This window comes from Danio rerio, chromosome 10 (genome assembly GCF_049306965.1).
Source record: "Danio rerio strain Tuebingen ecotype United States chromosome 10, GRCz12tu, whole genome shotgun sequence".
NCBI classification, from domain to species: domain Eukaryota; kingdom Metazoa; phylum Chordata; class Actinopteri; order Cypriniformes; family Danionidae; genus Danio; species Danio rerio.
The window spans coordinates 46,173,334-46,195,225 of record NC_133185.1 but is presented as its reverse complement, the minus strand read 5'-3'; the positions used below and the strand labels follow the sequence as shown (position 1 = coordinate 46,195,225).

At 38.2% G+C, this 21,892-nt stretch overlaps 2 protein-coding genes across 4 annotated transcripts in view; both read left to right on the top strand.

The window, feature by feature from the left end:
* npffr1l1 (neuropeptide FF receptor 1 like 1) overlaps window positions 1–7,214 on the top strand; it is a 40,803-nt gene extending 33,589 nt beyond the window's left edge. Inside the window, exon 6 of one of the 2 annotated variants that reach the window (XM_009305609.4) lies at window positions 4,573–7,214. In XM_009305609.4, coding sequence (XP_009303884.1) covers window positions 4,573–5,383 — 811 coding nt within the window. In that variant the 3' untranslated portion in view covers window positions 5,384–7,214. The remainder of the gene's footprint in view (window positions 1–4,572) is intronic. The other variant, NM_001171696.1, reaches the window with a different exon arrangement.
* A 12,392-nt stretch (window positions 7,215–19,606) lies between these two features.
* The window catches only part of bmp1b (bone morphogenetic protein 1b), an 81,491-nt gene continuing 79,205 nt past the window's right edge, over window positions 19,607–21,892 (top strand). The window contains exon 1 of one of the 2 annotated variants that reach the window (XM_005155406.5): window positions 19,607–19,977. In XM_005155406.5, the coding sequence (XP_005155463.1) occupies window positions 19,857–19,977 (121 nt within the window). In that variant the 5' untranslated portion in view covers window positions 19,607–19,856. 2 annotated transcript variants of the gene reach the window in all.

Sequence of the window (21,892 nt, the reverse complement as noted above, 5' to 3'; positions counted from 1 at the left end):
AACTCACGCAAAGACAGGGAGAACATGCAAACTCCACACAGAAACCCCAACTAAACCGAGGTTTAAACCAGCGACCTTCTTGCTGTGAGGCGACAGCACTACCTACTGCGCCACTCGCCCAGAATAAATTCATGTTTAACTATATATGCTGGCTATGTTCGCACACAGTTGACACACAACTGCATATAAACCCCCTTATAAAAGTGATTTTGCATAATATGTGCCCTTTAATAATGCAGCAGTGGTATTGTACACTAATTAATTTTAATTTCACATAGTAATGGCTAGACATTTGTGTCTGTCATGCCAATATCTGTCTTTTTATTACGTTATTTGCATGAGAATCAGGTGCGAAAGAAGCAGCATCAAGGATGACACATCTGAACATCACCCACGCTGTGAAAGTTTACCGAGAAAAAAAGCCGTCTTCTAGGACTTGCATTGATTTGTTGTGAGGTTCAAGCACCTGCTGATGTTCTGAAGCTGATTTTGAAGATGTGTGAAGATTCGTAACAGTGTGTGATCTGATCAAACAGCCAGAGCTGTGCATTCAATTTACAAAGCTACGAGGGCCACATGCACTGTCACTCATTTCTGACGGCTCTATATTTCGAACGTCACTCTTGATTTATATTCAGCGTGAAAGCCTTTTGCTCTTTATTAATTGTAGTTATTTATTTATTTTTACATGTCTGAAATAAAGTTGAAAGTCTATAGGATGTATATCTTAGATTGCCAATATAGGCATGTCATGTAGGAGGCAGAATGTCTGTGTTTTGAATATAAAGCCAAGGGGGATTTTTAAATTTGATCAATTTAGGAAGGATGGCATGGTGGCTCAATGGTTATCACCGTCGCCTCATAGTAAGAAGGTCGTTAGTTCGAGCCCCGGCTGGGTCATTTGGCATTTCTGTGCCGTGTTGGCGTGGGTTTTCTCCGGATGCTCCGGTTTCCCCCACAAGTCCAAAGAGATGCCGTACAGGTGAATTGGTTAGGCTAAATTGTCCGTAGTGTATGAGTGTGAATGAGTGTGTATGGATGTCTCCCAGTGATGGGTTGCAGCTGGAAGAGCATTCGCTGCAGAAAACATATGCTGGATAAATTGGCGGTTCATTCTGCTGTGGCGACCCCGGATCAATAAAGGGACTAAGCTGAAAAGAAAATGAATGAATAAATGAAATTAGGCGTAGTGTATGAGTGTGAATGCAAGAGTGTATGGGTGGTTCTAAGTGTTGGGTTGCAGCTGAAAGGGCATCCGCTGTGTAAAACATATGCTGGATAAGTTGGCGATTCATTCTGCTGTGGTGACCCCAGATTAATAACGGGACTAAGCTGAAAAGAAAATGAATGAATGTATGAATGAAACTGGGAGTAGTGCATGAGTGTGAATGCAAGAGTGTATGGGTGGTTCTAAGTGTTGGGTTGCGGCTGGAAGTGCACCTACTGCGTAAAACATATGCTGGGTAAGTTGGCGATTCATTCTGCTGTGGTGACTCCAGATTAATAAAGGGACTAAGCTTAAAATAAAATAAATGAATGGATTTTTTACATGTCGAAAGTCTCATGTATTTCTCAGAATACTCAAAGATTGCAAATAGACATGTCATGAATAGACAACTCCATATAAACATAGTGAAAAACTGATGAGGGATTTTTATATTTGATTGATTTAGACAAGTTCAGAAATAAATAGCAAATATAGGGTTAGTTGTTTCTGAACGTTTGTGACTCCAAAGACTAAATTAACTACCTCCAGAATAAAGATAAAAAAATAATAATTATAAAAATGCCCATGAGATTTAATTTTTAATACTTTAATGACATTAAAATGGCATTTTTCTGTTTTCAACTTTTTTATTATTATTATTATTACTGTTATTATGATTATTACTGTTACTATTATTACTACCACTATTATTATTATTAGTAGTAGTAGTAGTATTATAATTATTATTGGTATTATTAACATTATTACTATATTAATATTACTATTATTATTACCATTATTATTATTGCTATTATTATTACTATTATTATTATTATAACTGTTATTATTGTTGATTTTTTATGTTGGTTCTCTGTTTTTTATTTTATTTTTAAGTGATATAATGTTTTGTTTAATCTTATTTTAAACATATTTAAGTGATCTTGAGGACCCTTTGGAAGTTTGCTGAGGCCCCCTAGTGGGCACAATCAACCTAGCTGAACACCAGTATTTCTTGGCATATTTATTCATTCTTCTTTTTGGCTTAGTCTCTTTATTAATCAAGGGTTGCCACAGTGGAATGATCCTCCAACTATTCCAGCATTTGTTTTTATGCAGCGGATGCCCTTTCAGCTCAGTACTGGGAAACAACCATACACACTCACATTCACACACACTCATGCACTACAGCTAATTTAGCTTATTCAGCTCCCCTATAGCGCATGTGTTTGGACTGTGGGGAAAACCGGAGCACCGGGAGGAAACCCATGCCAACACGGGGAGAACATGCAAACTCCACATAGAAATGCCAACTGGTCCCGAACCAGCGACCTTCTTGCTGTGAGGCAATCGCGATACCCTCTGTGCCCCTGTGACACCTTTTTTGCATATTACAAATGCTATTTATTTATTTACTAACATTATTTGAATAAACTGCAAAGCACTATTTGAGCCTATATGAATCGGGATGATCTAACATTTATGACTCTCTCTCTCTCTCTCTCTGGATCATCACAGTCTCTGTTTTGTTCTGATTGGCCTGTTTTTCACCTGGATTTACATAAGAATGAGGAAACAATAAAGCTTGAGGCTCACAGAATGGCATTTCCATGAACTGAACCCTTATTATTCAGCTCTACCCAGATTTTCAATATACGGCACCTTTAAAAAAAAAAAAAAACAGCATTTTAAAGGGCACCTATTATGCAAAAATCACTTTCATAAGGGGTTTAAACACAGTTGTGTCAGCAGTGTGTAAATATAGCCAGGCTGTAAAAATAAAAATGAATTAATTCTGCAGAAACACTTTCATTGAAATTCTCCAAAAAAAAAAAAAAAAAAAAAAAAAACGCCACCCACTAGTGACCATCTCTCCCTCATTTGCATAAACAGCCCCGAGTGAGAAGCAGCCATCCGCTATTATAGTTTTGGCCTGCTGAAGATAATGTCAGCGACTGAGAGGATTATAAATGTGGAGTTTAAATGCACAAATGAATGCTAGTCGTGTTTTGAATTTGTCACTATGCTGACACAAAGGCATTAGTAGCTCCGCCCCCTTTTGAAAAGATGCATTTCAGTCAATTGAACTTATTTGGATCCTGAGCTTCCTATCAAGAAGATGCCAAATGATCAGAATGAACAACATCACTTCATCCACAATGATCCTTAAAGGTGCAGTATTCAAGTTTGACACCCAGTAGTTGATTTAGGGGTTGCATTCCTGGATCAAAACAAATGCAAGCGCAGCTTGCCTGATCAAGGACCAAAAGGAGCGAGTCTAACGGCATGCGATAGAGGGAATATTTTCCATATTAAAATGAGTTTTTGTTTTAACAAACACCTTGGATTGATGTTTTAGAAACGGCTTCTATTTCTTGTAACTGAACACGATAATATAAACTGACAAAGACCACCTCAGGTACACCTCATGTGCTTAATTCAATGTTAAGGCTAATAATGCGAGTTCAAATGCCATTTTACATGGCATTTATAGCCATTCTACTGAAAGCAGCAGCAGATAGTTCACCTCAGATCTTATAAAATAAACCATTTAAAATTGAACTACAGAACTGTGACTGTGCAAACCAACACATATCAGTGATTCAGCACCAACATTTAATAATGTTAAAGAGGTTTAATATGTATTAATTCGATTATAAACCTTACCATTTAGTTGAAGTGCAGTGAGTGCACTATTCTGTGCTTCTGAATGGCTGTATTTAATGACTGTCTGGTGCAAACAGCCAAATTGCTTATCACTGCAAATCTGATCAGTAGCGTGTTGTTAGAACACAGCGTTACAATGTATCCTGCTCACCTAATGTTTACGTTTGTATTATTTATAATATTTGCTAATTAATAACCCATGTGGAACTCTGAATCTGCGTCTCATTTCGGAGTCTGCTACTGTCCACCAGAGGTCACATTTTGGTCATAGACCCATGCTTTGAGAGCCTTCCTGAATGAATGAATGAAATACCAACAAGGAAATATGGGGTGCTGAAATGTAATTGGCTAAATCATTTAATTGGCAGTGGGCGGGACCAAAGAACCAAAACAAAGACAGCCGTTCCGGCATGTAACGCACATTTGCAAAGCAGAATATCTGACTTCAGCATTGTTTTTCAGATAAACAAGCTCACTTGGCATGATTCCTAAATGTCTGCAAACATATAATGGTATTTTTATCCTTTAGAAGATTCAGAAAATTACATACAGTACCTTTACACTGGTGCTACACAGGGCTGTGTTCTCAGTCCCCTCCTCTAACCCCTGTACACACACACACACGACTGTACATCCATGCAACAATAAAAGTGATTTGATTTATGTTTTGAGTACTGAATCGCTCTTCTTCCTGTCAACAGATTTACAGGGATCGTCTACCCTTTCCACCACCGCCTGCGTCCGGTCACGGCCCTCTTTGCCATCGTTTTCATCTGGCTGCTCGCCTTCGCCATCATCTTTCCTTCCGCCGCCACTCTCACCGTCATCCACCTGGACGACATGTACATGGTGCAAAACGACCAGATCTACCCCCTGTTCGTGTGCTTCGAGGACTGGCCCAGGGCTGACATGCGGCGCGTCTACACCACCGTCATCTTCGTCCACGTTTACCTGGCGCCGCTCGGCCTCATCAGCATCATGTACGGCTGCATCGCAGCCAAACTCTCCAGCAACCTCCAGGAGAACCGTTTACGCTCCAGACGGAGGATGAAGGTGATAAAGATGCTAATAATGGTGGCAGTGCTCTTCATGGTGTCCTGGCTGCCGCTCTGGACACTGATGCTCCTCACGGATTATCAGGATCTGGACCGCCAGCAGATCGATTTTCTGAGCAGCTATCTGTTCCCTGTGGCGCACTGGCTGGCGTTCTTCAACAGCGGCGTCAATCCCATCATCTACGGCTTTTTCAATGAGAATTTTCGCAGGGGTTTTCAGGCCGCCGTGGCTTGTGGGTTCTGCAGTTCTGTGGCATCAGAGATGCGACACACGCATTTCGTTCTGCCACCCCCTAACAAAGTGTCCGACGGGAGTCGCGGGGTGACCAGCGGGAGGAAAGAGCGATGTTTTCCGGTGATACCTCACGGGGCGGCTCATGGGATTCAAGGGATTCTTTTGGAGGATATGAACGGGACGGTTGCTTCACACAGGGTGCTCGGAGCATGGATGGAGTGAATGGTGCAGTTTAGGGCTGAACAATACATCGGTTGAGCATTGATATTGCAATGTGTGGTACATATTTATTATAGTACACATGGAATCAAAACTAAACATCGGTTTTGTTAGCTCACTTTGCAAGAAGTCTGGTCTAGATTTGGTATGAAGCTAGCACAGCAGGCACTGGCATACAGCATTTGGGCCAAACGGTGGCACCATCTTTAAAGGTTCAGGACACAATGGAGAACTTTTTTTTAATATTAATAGATGTGTGTGTGTGTTGAGCATCAGTTAAGACAATGTTAGCACCTGTCAGCTTTAATTGTGGGGAAAACTGGATAATTTTGAGCTTTTGTCAGCTAACTTCAGCTTCCGGGTTTAAAATGATTTTTGGGGCGGGATCAAAATCGGCGACGTTGCGCATTACTGCAAGTGCAATGATGAGGCGTCGGTTTCTCATTATTATTCATAGCGGAGTTTTCTTATCCTATGAGAAGAGCCGGCTGCTTAATTATTCATGAGAGCACGTGCTTTCCGGAGGCAGACCTGCCAGTTTCAAGCAAGCTGTGAGACACAGACCAACGGCACGCAGTAGCCGTTCATGAAGGCTCGCATGTGTTTGTTTCCATGATCCACGGCGTTTGTTGCATGTTTTTTTTCCCCGCGATCTTGTCAGGGCCGATCATACAGCAAAGCTGTGTGTGTGCTGCAAGCATTTTGCCGGGAGAGCAGTGCGAGAACTGAAGAATGGCGGACGTTGACTTTTATCAGGAGTTCGTTCACATTCAGACACATCGCCGTGCTGCTGTGTTTGCCTAAATCCTCCAGATTACCAGCAGGGTTAATGGTTAAAATAGACAGGTCAGGAGACCTGCTGCACTGAGTCTGCTGGATACGGGGATTGAGGGAGAATCCTCATTTATAGTGTTTACATGAACACACTTATCTTTATAATGATATAAATTATGGTTATGTGTATATGAAATTACGAATAACAAATGTAGCAGGGCATTAAATTACTGTTTATTTCTTTGCATTTTAACTTTGTGAACTATAAACTCATGCGTCTCCTCACGGTTTGTCTCATTTTGTGAGCTAACTGTCAACAACAGTTCGCTCCCCTTCTCCCCTGCTGGCCACGCCCACTCCTGCCCGATGCTCGCGGAGCTCCACGCCCATTAATCATGCATCTTTTTAAAAAATTCTGAAGTAGACTTTAACCGAAAGTGGGGGGTGTCATGGCCCTTTAAGGCGGTGTAAATGTTACATTTAGTTTAAATTTTTCCTCCATTTAGTAATTTTGCTTCATGCAGTGAATGCCATTCAGCTTGAAAGACAATTAAATACGAGCACTTTTCATATCTGAGCACCTTTTTGTTGTTAAAAATTTATTCTGAATGGTGTTTAACAGATACACTATTTTGTAAAGTAAAAGGAACTAAGTTAGGAACTAACAAAAGGAACCAACTGCTGTGCCTGCATAGAGAAGGAACATTAAAATGAATGTTAAAAATGTCTAGAAAAAGAGAAATTCTTAATCAGAAGTAGAAGGTCTCGTATTGTGGTTACGCAAGGATTTTGCAGATGCATCCTCATATTCCATATTTAAATTCCCTGTTGCATCTGGAAATGAAAAAAATCCAGAGGGCGTAAACTTTGCATGCAAATGAAGCCCACCTGGAGTTGCAGTGTGACATTTAATAACTTGCCTAAAGGGTCCATCCTGAAGTGCCACTCAGAAATAACAATAGCAGACACAGAAACAGATGTTCCACATGTCCGGGAACAAATTAATTCAAAAGGGCAATCTGAAGGATTCTGTGCTCATGCATTAAATTGTACATATTTGAAAAGAAAAGAGACGTTTTCCAGAGTTGTGCATTTAATACAGGGTTGAAGCGAGATCAGACCAAAGGTGCCTTTTAAAAGTATTGCTCATTTTATTTATGTATGTATAATTTAGTTTTTCTTTTTTTCATATATATATATATATATATATATATATATATATATATATATATATATATATATATATATATACACAGTTGAAGTCAGAATTATTAAATTTTCAAATTAAATTGTTATTTTTTTATTTTAGAATTTAATAATAGATTAATATTTTGATTAATAAAGAAGCTAAGTCGAAAAGAAAATGAATGAATGAATATATTATGTTTTTTCTAATTTGTGTTTAACAGAGAGTTTAAAAAATAATAGTTTTAATAACTCATTTCTAATAACTGATTTATTTTATCTTTGCCATGATGACATATTGATGATGAGATATTTTTCAAGATACTAGTACTCAAGCTAGCTTAAAGTGGCATTTAATGGCTTCATTCATTAATTTTCTTAGTCCCTTTATTAATCTGGGGTCATCACAGCGGAATGAACCGCCAACATATTCAGCATATGTTTTACGCAGAGGATGCCATTCCAGTTGCAACACCCATACACTCTCATTCACACTCATACACTACGAACAATTTTAGCTTACCCAATTCACTTGTTCCACATGTCTTTGGACTTATAGGGGAAACCGGAGCACCCAGAGGAAACCCACGCAAACACGGGGAGAACATGCAAACTCCACACAGAAATGCCATCCGACCAAGCCGAGGCTCGAACCAGTGACCTTCTTGCTGTAAGGCGACAGCACTACCCACTGCGCCACCGCATCACACACATTTAAAGGCTTAACTTGGTTAATACATTTACAAAATACAATTTGTACATCTGTAAACACAAATAATCAATTCACAATTGAAAATCATAAATATTTTCACCAAATGAACTGGATTTGCGTATTTTTAAATAGTTTTTTGAATTCATGAATTGTATTTGTGCATTTTTGTACTGTGTTATGAATTTACGACTTGTATTTGCATATTTTTTAATCTTTTTTGAATTTCTGAATTGGATTTCGGTATTTTTAAATTGTGTTTTGAATTTACAAATTGGATTTGGTAAACATGAATTGTATTGCGGGTGTATGAATTTATTTTGTAACTGTATTATTTTTGAGACTGATCTGGCTCCATAAATTAGGCAAGTTAGGGTAATAAGGCAAGTCATTGTATAACAGTGGTTTGATCTGTTGACAGTTGAAAACTAATATTGATTAAGAGGGCTAATAATATTGACCTTCAAATATATATATATATATATATATATATATATATATATATATATATATATATATATATATATATATATATATATATATATATATATATATATATTTAAAAAACAGCTTTTATATAGCCAAAATAAAATAAATAAGATTTTCTGCAGAAGAAAAAACATTATAGAAAATACTGTGAACACTTCCTGAATCTGTTAAACATTATTTGGGAAATATTTAAAAAAGAAAAAAAAATCACACAAGGGTGAATCATTTTGACTTCAACTGTACATATATACTTATGTTAATATTAGATTTTTGTCTTTTAATTATGTGTATTTTTGTTTTGTCAGTAACAATCTATGATCGAGTTTCCAGAACAGTGGAATATGTTAAGTTTTTTAAGATTTTCAAGTACAGTACATGTCAGAGGTATTTTATTATTTCAGTTTGAAGTAATGTGCTGTTTTTAACTATATTTCGTATAAGTGTTACATGTGATTTTGCCTTTGATGAATAATGCACACTGCAGAATCATAACTGAACATAAACATAAACGTCCCCTGACTGCAACACACATTATGCAAAAGTTAATAGAGTTATTTTAATGCAAATGTATACATTATAGATTATTATTGCTTCGGTTTATTTTTGAACCAAAATTGCACATGCTCTGTGAAGTGTATTTTTCTTTTTGCCATTTTGCAAAACAAGCCTGCATTTTAGTGGAGTTCATTATTTACTGGAAAGGTGCTGTTAAATTAAGTAACAGGTTTCAGGTTTAGATGGAAGTACACTCAAAAAAAATGCTGCTTGTTCAAACTACTCATTTAAATTGAGTTGAATCAACAATTCTTAAAGGTTATTAATTCATTTTCTTGTCGGCTTAGTCCCTTTATTAACCCGGGGATGCCACAGCGGAATGAACCGCCAACTTATCCAGCACATTTTTACGCAGCGGATGCCCTTTCAGCCACAATCCATCTCTGGGAAAATTCTTAAGGTTTTGTTGTGGATAACTTAATTGTTTTATGTTCAGTCCACTTAAATTTGATAAAACTTAATCGATTTGTGTCGTGACAACATGAAGAAACTGTGGAACCCAGCAATTTTACCATGTATGTTTGAACGCATAAATCATAATATTCTTTGAGCACAAAAAGATATTGGTGCAACCCAGGCTCATTCTGATTATGTATCCCAATATACATTTCTAGAGAGCGCCAAATACGTCCAAGAGGCTACGTTTTTGCAGTTTTCATTTTTGCGAATCCATCAGAGGCTGCTGTGTATGCTTTTTCAGATCTCAAATTTATCACAAGTGCCATTTGCACCTGCTGTTCTTGCGTAAATCTACCAGAGGCCGCTGTTGACTGATTGTTTGACTGACTGACTGACTGACTTATACGCTTATTTCACGCGGCCGCCATTTTAAAAACCCAAAGCGAGGCTGCGGTGGAAAGAAACCCGGAAGTACAGTATAGGACCAGCACTGTATTGCAGTAACATGCCGTGTACAATAAACCTCCAGCTGTTGCAGAGATTTTAAAATGCAGAAATGATGTAAACATCACTTTAATATTATTTAGTGAGTTTATTTTAAACAATTAAAAGCAACTTAGCATCAAACATCACAATCTCAGTGATGCGCTTAAGTGTCCTCCTGGGCTTCAGTTCATGGCACCAGTTAAACACAGACGACGCTTTTCTGCTTTAGTCTATGTAACCCGGTGAGCGATAAAACACTGCAGTCCTCTGAAGCACACCCTCGTGTTGTCTGTAATAGTGTTGTCCCGATACTGAAGTTTTAAACCCGGCTATTTCCCGCTAACATGGAAGCGCTGCTGAGCGCGGATGACTCGACTGATCTTCAAGGCTGCTTCGCGTTTCAGTATCCGTGTCTCTGTGTTTAGTTTGCACTCAGCTTACTGCTCTTCACCCAGTGCAAACACAGATACACGGAGACTGAAGCGCGAAGCAGCCTTGCCTTGAAGTTTAGTCGAATCAACAAGCAGATCGCTCCTCTGTCTGTGTTGTGTGTGTGCTTGGTAAACAGCGGTAAACTGATGACATTCTCAGCCAATCACAATCATTTCTGTTGAACACGTGACCACAATGGCAAATCAGCACTGTTTTAAGAAAGCCATCAACAGTGCCTTTATGTTCGCGGGAAATTTATGTTTTTTTCTTTTAATTCAGTATCGTGACAAGTCTAATATAATAAAAGAATCAGTTTATTAACTCGAGTTTAATAAATAGCATCTAAAACGTGTGTTTGGGAAAGAAAACATTAGCTAACTAGTGCCATTTCCCTTAACTTAGCTGAAAATGAGCTCTGATATCCCTTATTATATTCACCATTCATTCAGAACGGACCTCCGGGTCACCTGGAAGGCGGTGAAATTATAAAATTGTGTCACTTTCTCTTCGCTGATAAGCTATATAGCCAGTTACACAACATTCCTATGTAACTCCCAATGATACTTCCGGGTTTCTTCCCACCGCAGCCTCGATTTCGCTTTTGAAAATGGCGGCCGCGTGAAATCAGTCTATTGACTGACCAATACCCCCACCCACCTCCTTCCCTTAATCTAACCGACAGTGTTTTAAAGAGCACTTATTGACCAACACCCATCCACTACCCTAAACCTAACCGACAGTGTTTTTAAAAGCAATCCAAAAAAAGAAAAGCCAGATTTTTTTACCACGTTGACAGATTTTACCACATCCTCACTCTGGTATTTACTTGTTTGTTTAATTTTTCGGCTTTTGTTTTTGTCTTACCTGTTTTCTGGAACTGTTCCTAACCAAAACTCGAACCCCATCGTCATTGTCAACTTCGCTCTGCGTCTCAAATCCTCTGAAGTACATGGCGAGCCGATCAACAAACAGTGGTAAAGCCGTCCACACAAAGGTAATCGGTCAGCTGGTAAGCGTAAAAAGGAGCAGCATCGTAGCGCCACGTAGCTTTAGTTTTAAAGATGAAATGCATCCATACGTACGTCTGGCTTTAGAATTCACAATCTCCAAAAATGTATATGGGGCTACATTTTCAGAATGAGCCTGTGTTGCAAATAAAACCAGATAGCTCAAATAAGACTAAATGTATACAGTGTATATTGTGTATAAGACAGAACAAGAAGCTTTTTTCATACATAAACACTTTAAAATATATATATTTTTAAGGGAGAACATATATAAATGCACTAATGACGACTTTTTGTTCTAGGGATTCGTGTTTGGGCATCACATACCTGCGGACTGTTCATCAAATGTAATGTATTTTAATGTAAAGTGAACAATCTCTGGCCTGCAGATATGTCCTGTTAGCAAAAAAAAAAAAAAAAAAAAAAAAAGAACTGTGACAAGCCTTGATTTGTGAGGTTTTACAAAAAATGCCTGTAATTGTTTGCATATTGAATCTTTCGATTTGGTTGTTTTTGTTACTGGCTTTGCAGATGTTTATGCTGTAAGTGAATCTGAGCTGCTGTTCTAATAAAGGTGTTGAACACGTTCCTTTTAAGGATAGTAAATATATGTCTTTATTCATGCTGCAAGATTTTGAAACTACACTGTAGAAAATATTTGTTAATTAATAGTTCCCGTAATTTGTTATTCACAAGTGTTTTCCATTTATTCACTGTTGTGAATTGCATTATGGGAGCTTTAAGGTGCAGTATGCAAGTTTGACACTCAGTGGTTGAAGTAGGTATTGCACCCCTGGTTCAAAACATACACAAGAGCAGGTTGCCAGATTGAGGACACCATCGAAGGCTGATTTAAACTGTTGTAAATAAAGCAACGGCACGGAATATTTGCCATATTAAAAGGAGTTTTTGTCCTAACCAACACCTGAAATTTATATTTTAGAAACCTCATGTGCTTCATTCAGGGTTAAATTCTAATAATGCGAGTTTGAATGCCATTTTACATTATATTTACATGATTTTATTTTATTTACATAAAATAAACCATTTGAAATTGAGCTTTAGAACTGTGACTCAGAGCAAGGCAACACATATCAGTGATTCAGCATCTACATTTAATAATGTTAAAGAGGTTTAATATGTATTAATTAGATTATAAACCATTTGGTTGGAGTGCAGTGAGTGCACTATTCTGTGCTTCTGAATGGCTGTATTTATATTTCTGTCGTGTTTCGTCTGGTGCAAACAGACACATTGCTTATCACTGCAAATCTCCTCACGTATCGTGTTGTTAGGACACAGGTTTACAATGTTACATGCTTACCTAATGTTTACGTTTGTAATGTTTATGTTATTTGCTAATTATTATTAATAATAATAATAATAATAATAATTCCTTACATTTATATAGCGCTTTTTTCTGGGCACTCAAAGCGCTTTACAAAATGGGGAGGAATCTCTTCATCCACCAACAGTGTGCAGCATCCACCTGGATGACGCGACGGCAGCCATTTTTGCGCCAGACCGCACACCACACACCAGCTGATTGGTGGTTAAGAGAGATGAAGCCAATTGTAATATGGGGATGGTTAGGAGGCCATGATGGACAGAGGCCAGTGGGCAGATTTGGCCGGGGTTAAACCCCTACTCTTTTTCGAAGGACATCTTGGGATTTTTAATGACCACAGAGAGTCAGGACCTCGGTTTAACATCTCATCCGAAAGACAGCGCTCACTGAGCAGTATAGCATCCCCGTCACTATACTGGGGCATTAGGACCCACACAGACTGCAGGTTGGGCGCCCCCTGCTGGCCTCACTAACACCACTTCCGGCAGCAACCTAGCTTTCCCATGTGGTCTCCCATCCCGGTACTGACCAGGCACAGCCCTGCTTAGCTTTAGTGGGCAACCATGTGAGAGTTGCAGAGAGCTAGCTGTCGGCAATTATTAACCTCATGTGGAACTCTGAATCTGCGTCTCATTTAAGATTCTATTACTGTCCACTGGAGGTCGCATTTTGGTCAAGGACGCACATTTTGAGAGCCTTCATGACTGAATTAATCACATCAAGGGAACTAGGGGTGTTGGAATATGATTGGCTAAACTGGCAGTGGGATGGTTTAAGGGACCAAAACAAAGACAGCCTGTAATTTCCCTCAAGCATACGCTAGCACAAGTGGTTTCCGTGTTACTGGTTTATTTGTTGGCTTTTCCCCCCAAATCCACCTTGAAAACTAAACAATGAATACAAAACAAATGTACTTACTACAAATCAAAGCATATGTAGACAAACAAACAAACTTTAGAAACTTCAAACACAACACACAAATATAAAGCAAAATACCTCATTGGCTGCATGCTATACGAAAGAAATTGTCCTGAATGCTCCTTAAATCACTTGAGGTTCTTGTTGGAGTCAATACATCCATTGAAGAGCACATGCAAACAATTCATGTTTGCCCATAGCTTGCTAACAGGAAGTGATAACCTTATGGGCAGTCAGCCATTTCATGCAACCAAAGAGATTTCAAAATGAAAGTCCCAAACCAAATAAATTGACAAATAACACATGTAGCTTATTTTCTCAACAAAAAATTATCTTAGAAAACAAACTTATATACATAATATACAAAGTAACAGCAACGTAACGCACGTAACGCACATATTCAAAGCAGAATATCTGACTTCAGCATCGATTTTCAGATAAAGAATGTTCACGTAGCATGTTTCCGAAATATCTGCAAACATAATATGGTATTTTTATGCTTTAGAAGAGTCAAAAACGTACATACAGCACCTTTTATCTCTGCTCTGCCAACTTTTGTAGTTAAAAATTTAACTCTACAGTTTAACAGTGACTTTTATTGGCATTTTAGTAGTTTGAAATAATATAATGTATACGAAATAACAGAGAATGTACTTGTAGTTTATTACAAGTCTTTTGTAGCATAATATACAACTCCAACCCACACAATACATCAATTTAAACTATTAAAACTCTTAATAAAAGTCACTTTCTTTTACATTTCAGGTTAAAAGTGTTGGAAGAAAGATCAAAGGTCTATAATGCAATACAAAAGCAGAATTAAATGGGTAAAACATGAACCACAAAATATGGAAAACTCCTAATTCATGTATATTTTTACAGTGTTGGTTTGGAAAGATGCTTTGCGTTCCAGTTTACTCTTATATTGAGCCCTGCACATGCATGAAGTTCCAAAGCTGAAACTCTGGCATAGGTCTGATAATTGGTCACAAAGGATCTTAACAACCGGTAATTAATTTCCTAGAACAAGTCATAACATCTGTCAAGATATTTAGAGGAAGCTATTACGAATAGGATATAGTGCTGCTGTACAGAATGTCTTTCCAAAAACAGTGCCTGAATCACATTTTATAGAGCTGACCTGAAACTACTTCTTTTTTTTTTTGGTTCACTCGAACATGTTGTTCCTTAAAGGGATAGTTCAGGGGTTCAACCAAAAACTAAGATGTACAGTGAATTTACTTCCCCTCTTTTTTTCTTCCATAGAAGATTTTTAAAGAGGATTTTATTCATTGAATCCATGGTCCTTGACTCAAGAGTCATGGTCACCTGTTTTTTCTAATCAGACATAAACACGTACAAACAAGTTCAAATCAATAGCTATGACTCCTGATGACACACTGAGGTCTTTTGAAGTGATTTGAACACTCTGTGCAAGAAAACTTGACATTATTTTAATTACTTTTAAGCTCCCACATGCAATATCAAGTGGCCTCAAGCTCTACAGAGAAGTGTTTGACCAGACTGTGGGTTCAAGATTTCAAGAGTTCACACTTAGCTGATGATTGATTATAAAGCTTGTTTGTCATGCTATCCCTGGAGAGAGCCCTGAGCTCATAAGATCCTCGAGCCCGGGGCTCCCTCCCATTTCCAAGGCAAGAGGGGAGTTTGAGCTCAGGTAGATCTGGAGAACTCCCCTGCTGTAGTAGCAAATGAACAGATAGTGATTGCTTTTAAGAGATAACTACTAACTAGGAACATGTCTATGGTGCTGATTTGGATTAGTTAATTATCTTAAGTTGCATGTTTTTGGATGGTGGGAGGAAACCCGGGGAAACCCACGTAAGCACGGGGAGAACGTGTAAACTCCAAACAGAAATGTCAGCTGGCTTGGTAAGGAGTAGAACCAGTGCCGTTCTTGCTGTGAGGCAACAGTGCTAACCACTCTGCCACCGTGCCACCCATCTAGGATAAAAGGAGGAGTAGGGGTGGAGGGGGGGTTCTTCAAAAACAAAGATGTCTGCATATGGAACTTGGGGTATTTGTAGTGGGTTGTTCTGATTGGTAAATTATAAACTGAATAATGCAGGGCAGGCTGCAAGCAATCATAAGCACATGATCCTCTCAAAATTTGTTTCAAGAGTTCCCACTTAGATAGGCTTGCCATTTATAGCAGGTTTGGCATGCTGTCCAGGGAGAGAACCCTGAGCTCTGAGATATTTGAGCCCAGGGCTCCCGCCCGGTCAATAAGCATATCAGGGGATCCGATATCAGGTAGGTCTCGATCGCTCCCCCTTTAGAAGGGGAGTAAAAGGAGGAGTTGGGGTGGAAGGGGGGATTCTTCCAAAATGAAGCAATAAGGAGAAAGTGATCCATTTATATTAAGCTAGGATCATTCTGATTGGATTATTACGGATGAGTGGCCAGCAGTGCACAATCATATCACGTGCTCCTCTCGAATTTAGTTTGTGAAACTTCACTTAGAAATAAACTTAAAATGTTCACTTTCTTGAACATATCTGATTTCCGTGTATCATCAGGAGCCACATGCATTTATTTGGACTCTTGTCGGCTTAGTCCCTATTATAATTCTGTGTCGCCACATCGGAATAAACCGCCAACTTATCCAGCAAGTATTTTACGCAGCAGATGCCCTTCCAGCTGCAACCCATCTCTGAGAAACATCCACACACACACAATCATACACTACGGACAATTTAGCCTACCCAATTCACCTGTACAACATGTCTTTGGACTGTGGGGGAAACCAGAGCACCCGGAGGAAACCCACGCGAAGGCAAACATGCAAACTTCACACAGAAACACCAACTGAGTCGAGGTTCGAACCAGCGACCTTCTTGCTGTGAGGCGACAGCACTACCAACTGCGCCACTGCCTTGCCCTTATTTGGACTTGTATGTGTTTAATCTCATAAACAGGGAACCATTTATTTGCATTATACAAATCAAGGACCCTAAATTCAGCTGAAAGTCTTCATTATTGTTCTACTGAAAAAAGTCACCTACTTCTCAATGGCCTGAAATTGAGTGAAGGAACTTTGATTTTGATCTCCAGGCTATGACAGCACATTGACACAAAATAACACGTGACTTTGATGGAGTACTCGTGTGCGCTAGTAACCACAGAACAAAAATATTTTTGCTAAAAACATTAGCTTTTAAAATTAGGTTTTTAAGAAAAATTTTTACTTTACTCTAATGTTACTCCCTTAGTTTTTACTTTTGAAAAGCAGACTACAATAAAAAAGTTTTAAACATTATTTTTTTTTTGATTCGCGTAAAACTCAGAGTAGGGGAGAGCAGGGCACAAAGTAACACTTTTTTGGTCAAATAATAAACAAAGTATTGGGGTTAGACAAACCACTTGTTTTTACCAACAAAACACAAGCCTCTCCTACAAATGAGCACTGGAAGTATGAACGCCGGACCCATGGTTTCTGTGCAGTATTGCCAAAAGTGCCAGGAGTAAAATGTTACTATGTACCCCACCAGCGGGGCAAGTTGTAATAGACAGAGGGTTAGTTGTAACACATGCTTTAAAAGGCACACTGTAAAAAATGGCTGTGATTTCAACTGTAAAAAACAGTAAAAATGCTACAGTACAAATCCGTAACCTGGTTAATGTATTGTTTCCTCAATCTATACGGCGAATAACCGTATATTGACTTTCCCAGAATTCCCTGCATGGCACATCACTTTTTATGCATTTTGTTGACATTAAAATAGATTTTTTTAGTTGTTTCCCCATCAGTTGTGTACATTAGAGATTTATGTTACATCTAATGTTGATAAACAATGTTTATTTCATGACTTTAATTTTATGTGTGTTACCATACTGTTGTTTAGTAGCTGTGTGAATGACACTGAGCACCTTCTCTATGCTGATACTCTTTTCTGCTTGTGGGAAAAGTTGATTGTGATGAGCATTGGCTCATTATGTAACTTCCTCATCACTACCTGCATGTGGGTGTGCTAACGTGTCTAACTGTGTAACAAAAGATGTGTAGATGTTGGTCATTCAACATACAGACACATTACTTCTATAAATTAATAAAGTACGGTAGTTTACTGTAAAAATGAGAAATTACTTTTACGGTTTGTACCGTGTTTTTAACGGTAAAGTACTGGCAACCACAGCTGCCGAAAATTTTTTTACCGAAAATTTTACGGATTTATTTTTTAAAGTGCAGATTACACACAGTTCATTTAAATTAAGTTTACTTTAAACAGTAGCTTTATTTCCTCAGTACTTAGCTCAATTTATTTTTTATTCTACATAGCACAGTATGTTTATTTATTTATTGGATAAACACATTTGGATTTTTTTATTCCATTATTATACAATGCATTTATTTGTAGTATTAGCAATAAAATATTTTGGCTATCAAAAATATATTCTATTAAAAACATTTTTTATTTAAAAAGTTCTCAACATTACACTCAAAATTTTAAAAAAAGTATGTTAGTTTAATTTGTGTTCAACAGTGTGTGGCTTAATTGTAACACTCTGTTACAACAAACCCCGCTGTGTCATGTTTTCTTCAAAAACCGGCTGGCAGTCACTAGCTGCGTCCCAAATCGCATACTTATGCACTATTCTACGCCATTTTGTAGTATAAATAGTGTAAGTAGTGTGTTCACACTGAAAACTCTTAAAATAATAAGTGCACTTTAATTACCCGGATGATGCACTCAGTCGCTAAAATGAAGTGTGTAATGATGGACACTTCACGCACTCAACGACCGCAGGTTTGCTTACGTAGCGGAAGGGGCGGAGCTATCGGACGCACATGTTGGATAACTTTATTTATTTTGGATGGAGAGAGCAAAATTCTCCTACTAGAGTGATTATATCGCCTCCCGATGGTGAATGCGGCAATACTCACGATAGGTATTATTTGATAATTCGGTCATTTATTTCACTGATTTGGCAACTGTCAAACGTCATCAGGGAAACGGTTTGAATTTCCGTTTAGTAAAAACACATTAGTGTGCCATTTGGGACGACACTACATACATGTACTATCCTGTTGAGTGTGTAAGTGCATAAGTACATAGTGCATGAGTGCATAGTGTATAGTGTGCCATTTGGGACGCAGCTACTGTGTTTTTTTACATCTTTCAAAATGGTTCCATCTTTTAGCCTAGAAGACGTCGATCACAACAATATAAGATTTCACGTTTATACTTTCACAGATTTGTTTTTTAATAAAAAAATATTGACAATAATAAAAAATACTTTTATGCCACAAAAAAATTGTTTCTCTTGTGTTTCTCATCCAAATTTCGGCAAACTTTTTTCAATAATTGGCAGGAAGACATCAGGCGACACTGTGGTGAAAACGTTTAAAGCATGCCACGGTTAACCCTTAGCAAATACCTAAAAACTCTGTTACATTACATTTAACCCTGCATTACTTTGTGCCCCATGCTCCCCTACCTCCTACTTTTTAGTGGAGTAACGTTAATCATGTTATGTGGGTTGATATTTTACTCAAGTACTTACTTTGTGTAGACTACTTCATAATTACTGCAAACTTTGTAAAAACTTTCTTGTAACTTGCTTTTAACAGAGACAAAAACAGCCGTTCGCCTGCAGAGTTTCAGATTGCCTAAAGAAAATCCCAAAAATAATCCAGAAGCGGAACACATCTCTGATTGGATAAAAAGCGCGGGCCGCTCCCATGATGCTTCTGTTTACATGTGCCTGTCAGAATGGACAGGTGAGTTTCAGGTTAGGACGTGACGTTAGGCTAAATGCTAAATATGTTTGTCAGGTTGTAAAAACATTGATATTCCAACTATAACACGTCCTCCTGATTTTATGTGCACTAAATTAAACACAATGTCAAAAAAGAGGAGTTAATGTTTTTAGACAATGCGTCCTCATGCGCATGCGCATTTGGCGATCTCGCCCGCACCGTTGGGCTCAGGACGCTTCGAGTGCGCTGACCTCCGGTCTGTGATGTTTGTAAGCTCTCTGCTGGCCCGTGGCCCGGTTATGTGAGCGAATCACTGGACTAGAATAAAGACACTGAAGAGAGCAAAGCCTAAACCCGCCTTCCCTGGAGCTCCCATTTTCCCCAGTCTTTCCAAACTCTCGCCGGCTCCAGGTTCACATCCACACCCGCGCCCGCGCTCACTCATTCCCGGCATGAACTCCCCGTGGACCCGCGTGCTGGTGCTCATTTTTTGCCTTTTGACAGTGGATACAATCTATCAAACAGGTCCAGGAGAAAGTGATGAAGTTGACTACAAGGACCCGTGCAAAGCTGGTAATAATAGCTTATTAGTGTTCTCAATGTTTCTAAACTTTATAAACCACGAGGTTTTGTTTTTATATTTATTTATTTGCGAATTATATTGTTTTGCTTTTTGCTAATGCAATATTGGGGTTTCCTTCATAATTACAAGGTATTTTATAATGTTTTTTTCAGTTTATAACTTGCAATTATGATATACAAAGTCAAAATTCAGAAAAGAATTGAGATTTGGAGAATGTTTGCTGACTTTGCGTGCACTTTTGTGAAGAAATGTTAGACTAAATAGTTAGGGAACATAACTTAAAGGGATTGTTCACACAAAAATGCCATTTTGTTCACTATTTATGGACCCTCATGTGATTCTAAACCTTTATGAGTTTATTCTCTGAACACTAAAAGAAGATATTATGAAGAAGATATTATGAAAATCTTTACTAACATATTAGGAAAAACAACTGATAATAAAGTATTTAATTACAGATTTCAACATTCTTCAAAATATCTTCTTTTTTGTATAACAGTTGGAACTCAAACACATTTGTGACAATTTAAGAGTGAGTAAATGATGACAGAATTTTCAGCTTTGAGTGAGAAATTCCTTTATATTGCGAGAGTCCGAATTATGCGATGCAGTTATTTTATTCTGATGATTTTGTTTAATATATTTAGTTTTGTTTCATGTTTGGCAGCGTTCTCTTGTGTGTCTCTGTGCTGCATTGTTTGTGTTGGTTTGTTTTGTTTAGCTGTGTATACCGCATGACAGCATGAGATCTGGGACAAGTGAATGGGATCTTAGTGGTTCAGTTTCTCACCCATCCTGACCCAGAAATCTGCATCCACAGGCAGCGCATTGCCTAATTTGCTGAAAGAAATGCACTTTGCAGATGCTTGTGTTGCTTAAGGCCTGTGAAAAGTTTAAACTAACGTCATCGTATATCTGTCCAGTGGGGAAATCTTTGTAATTGCAGTGGACATTTGGCAACAAATGCTGTCTGGCCTATTATGATTGAATTTTAATATGGATTGCTTTGATTCAACAGACAGACGCGTTAGATATAGGTCTAAAAAGACAGACGCGTTAGATATAGGTCTACACACGATGAAATACAGATGGCGTTTAACAACTACAGAGAGATGAGATCAAGCAGCAGATTCGGGATGGACTGCCTGATGTTCGGCTGCTCTCCGCCAGGCAGGTGTGCACAGAGTAGGCTAGTTGTTCCAACATTACTAGCCACTCGCCATTTTCACTAGCCACAATTTTGTTGTTGAGAAAATCTAGTTTTTTCTTCAAACTGTTCAAAATTTCCTCCAAATATAAAGTAAAAGCCCCAGTTTACATGTAGGAGACACGTTTTTGTTAGTAGTAGAGGTTTGAAACGATAATACTACCAACCATCAGGAAATATACAGTGATTTATCTAGAAATAGGTAATCTTAAACACTAAAAGCTATATAATATTATTAAATATTTTCACTTTTTTATTTGAGGAAATGTAGTAGTAAGTCAGTGGTCAAGCGTATGTGATTTACATGCACTGATTGAGCAAAAAAGAAACCACTCTTTATTTCAATATCATTTGAATTTACATTTAAATGAGTCGCCGTGTTTCTGACAGGGGCTGTGCTGCATTTCAGACAATTATTCATTATGCGCACAGCACGCGGACTCAAACCTTTCAGCAATTCACTTTGGCCAAACCACCATTACGTTGAGGAAGTTCATTTGATGCTACAAAGATACAAAGACAAGAGCTGAAATGAGAAATTGCAAAGAGCGACCGCTGTGTTTTTGCTGCCATTGAAGTGGATGTATAGTGGTAATGACTAGATTAAAAGGCTCGGAATGAAACACGGATTTTGCATTTGTTTTGGAGAAGCTTTCAGAGAGGACATTGTTTTGGGCTGATTAAGAGCAGCGTGTGTG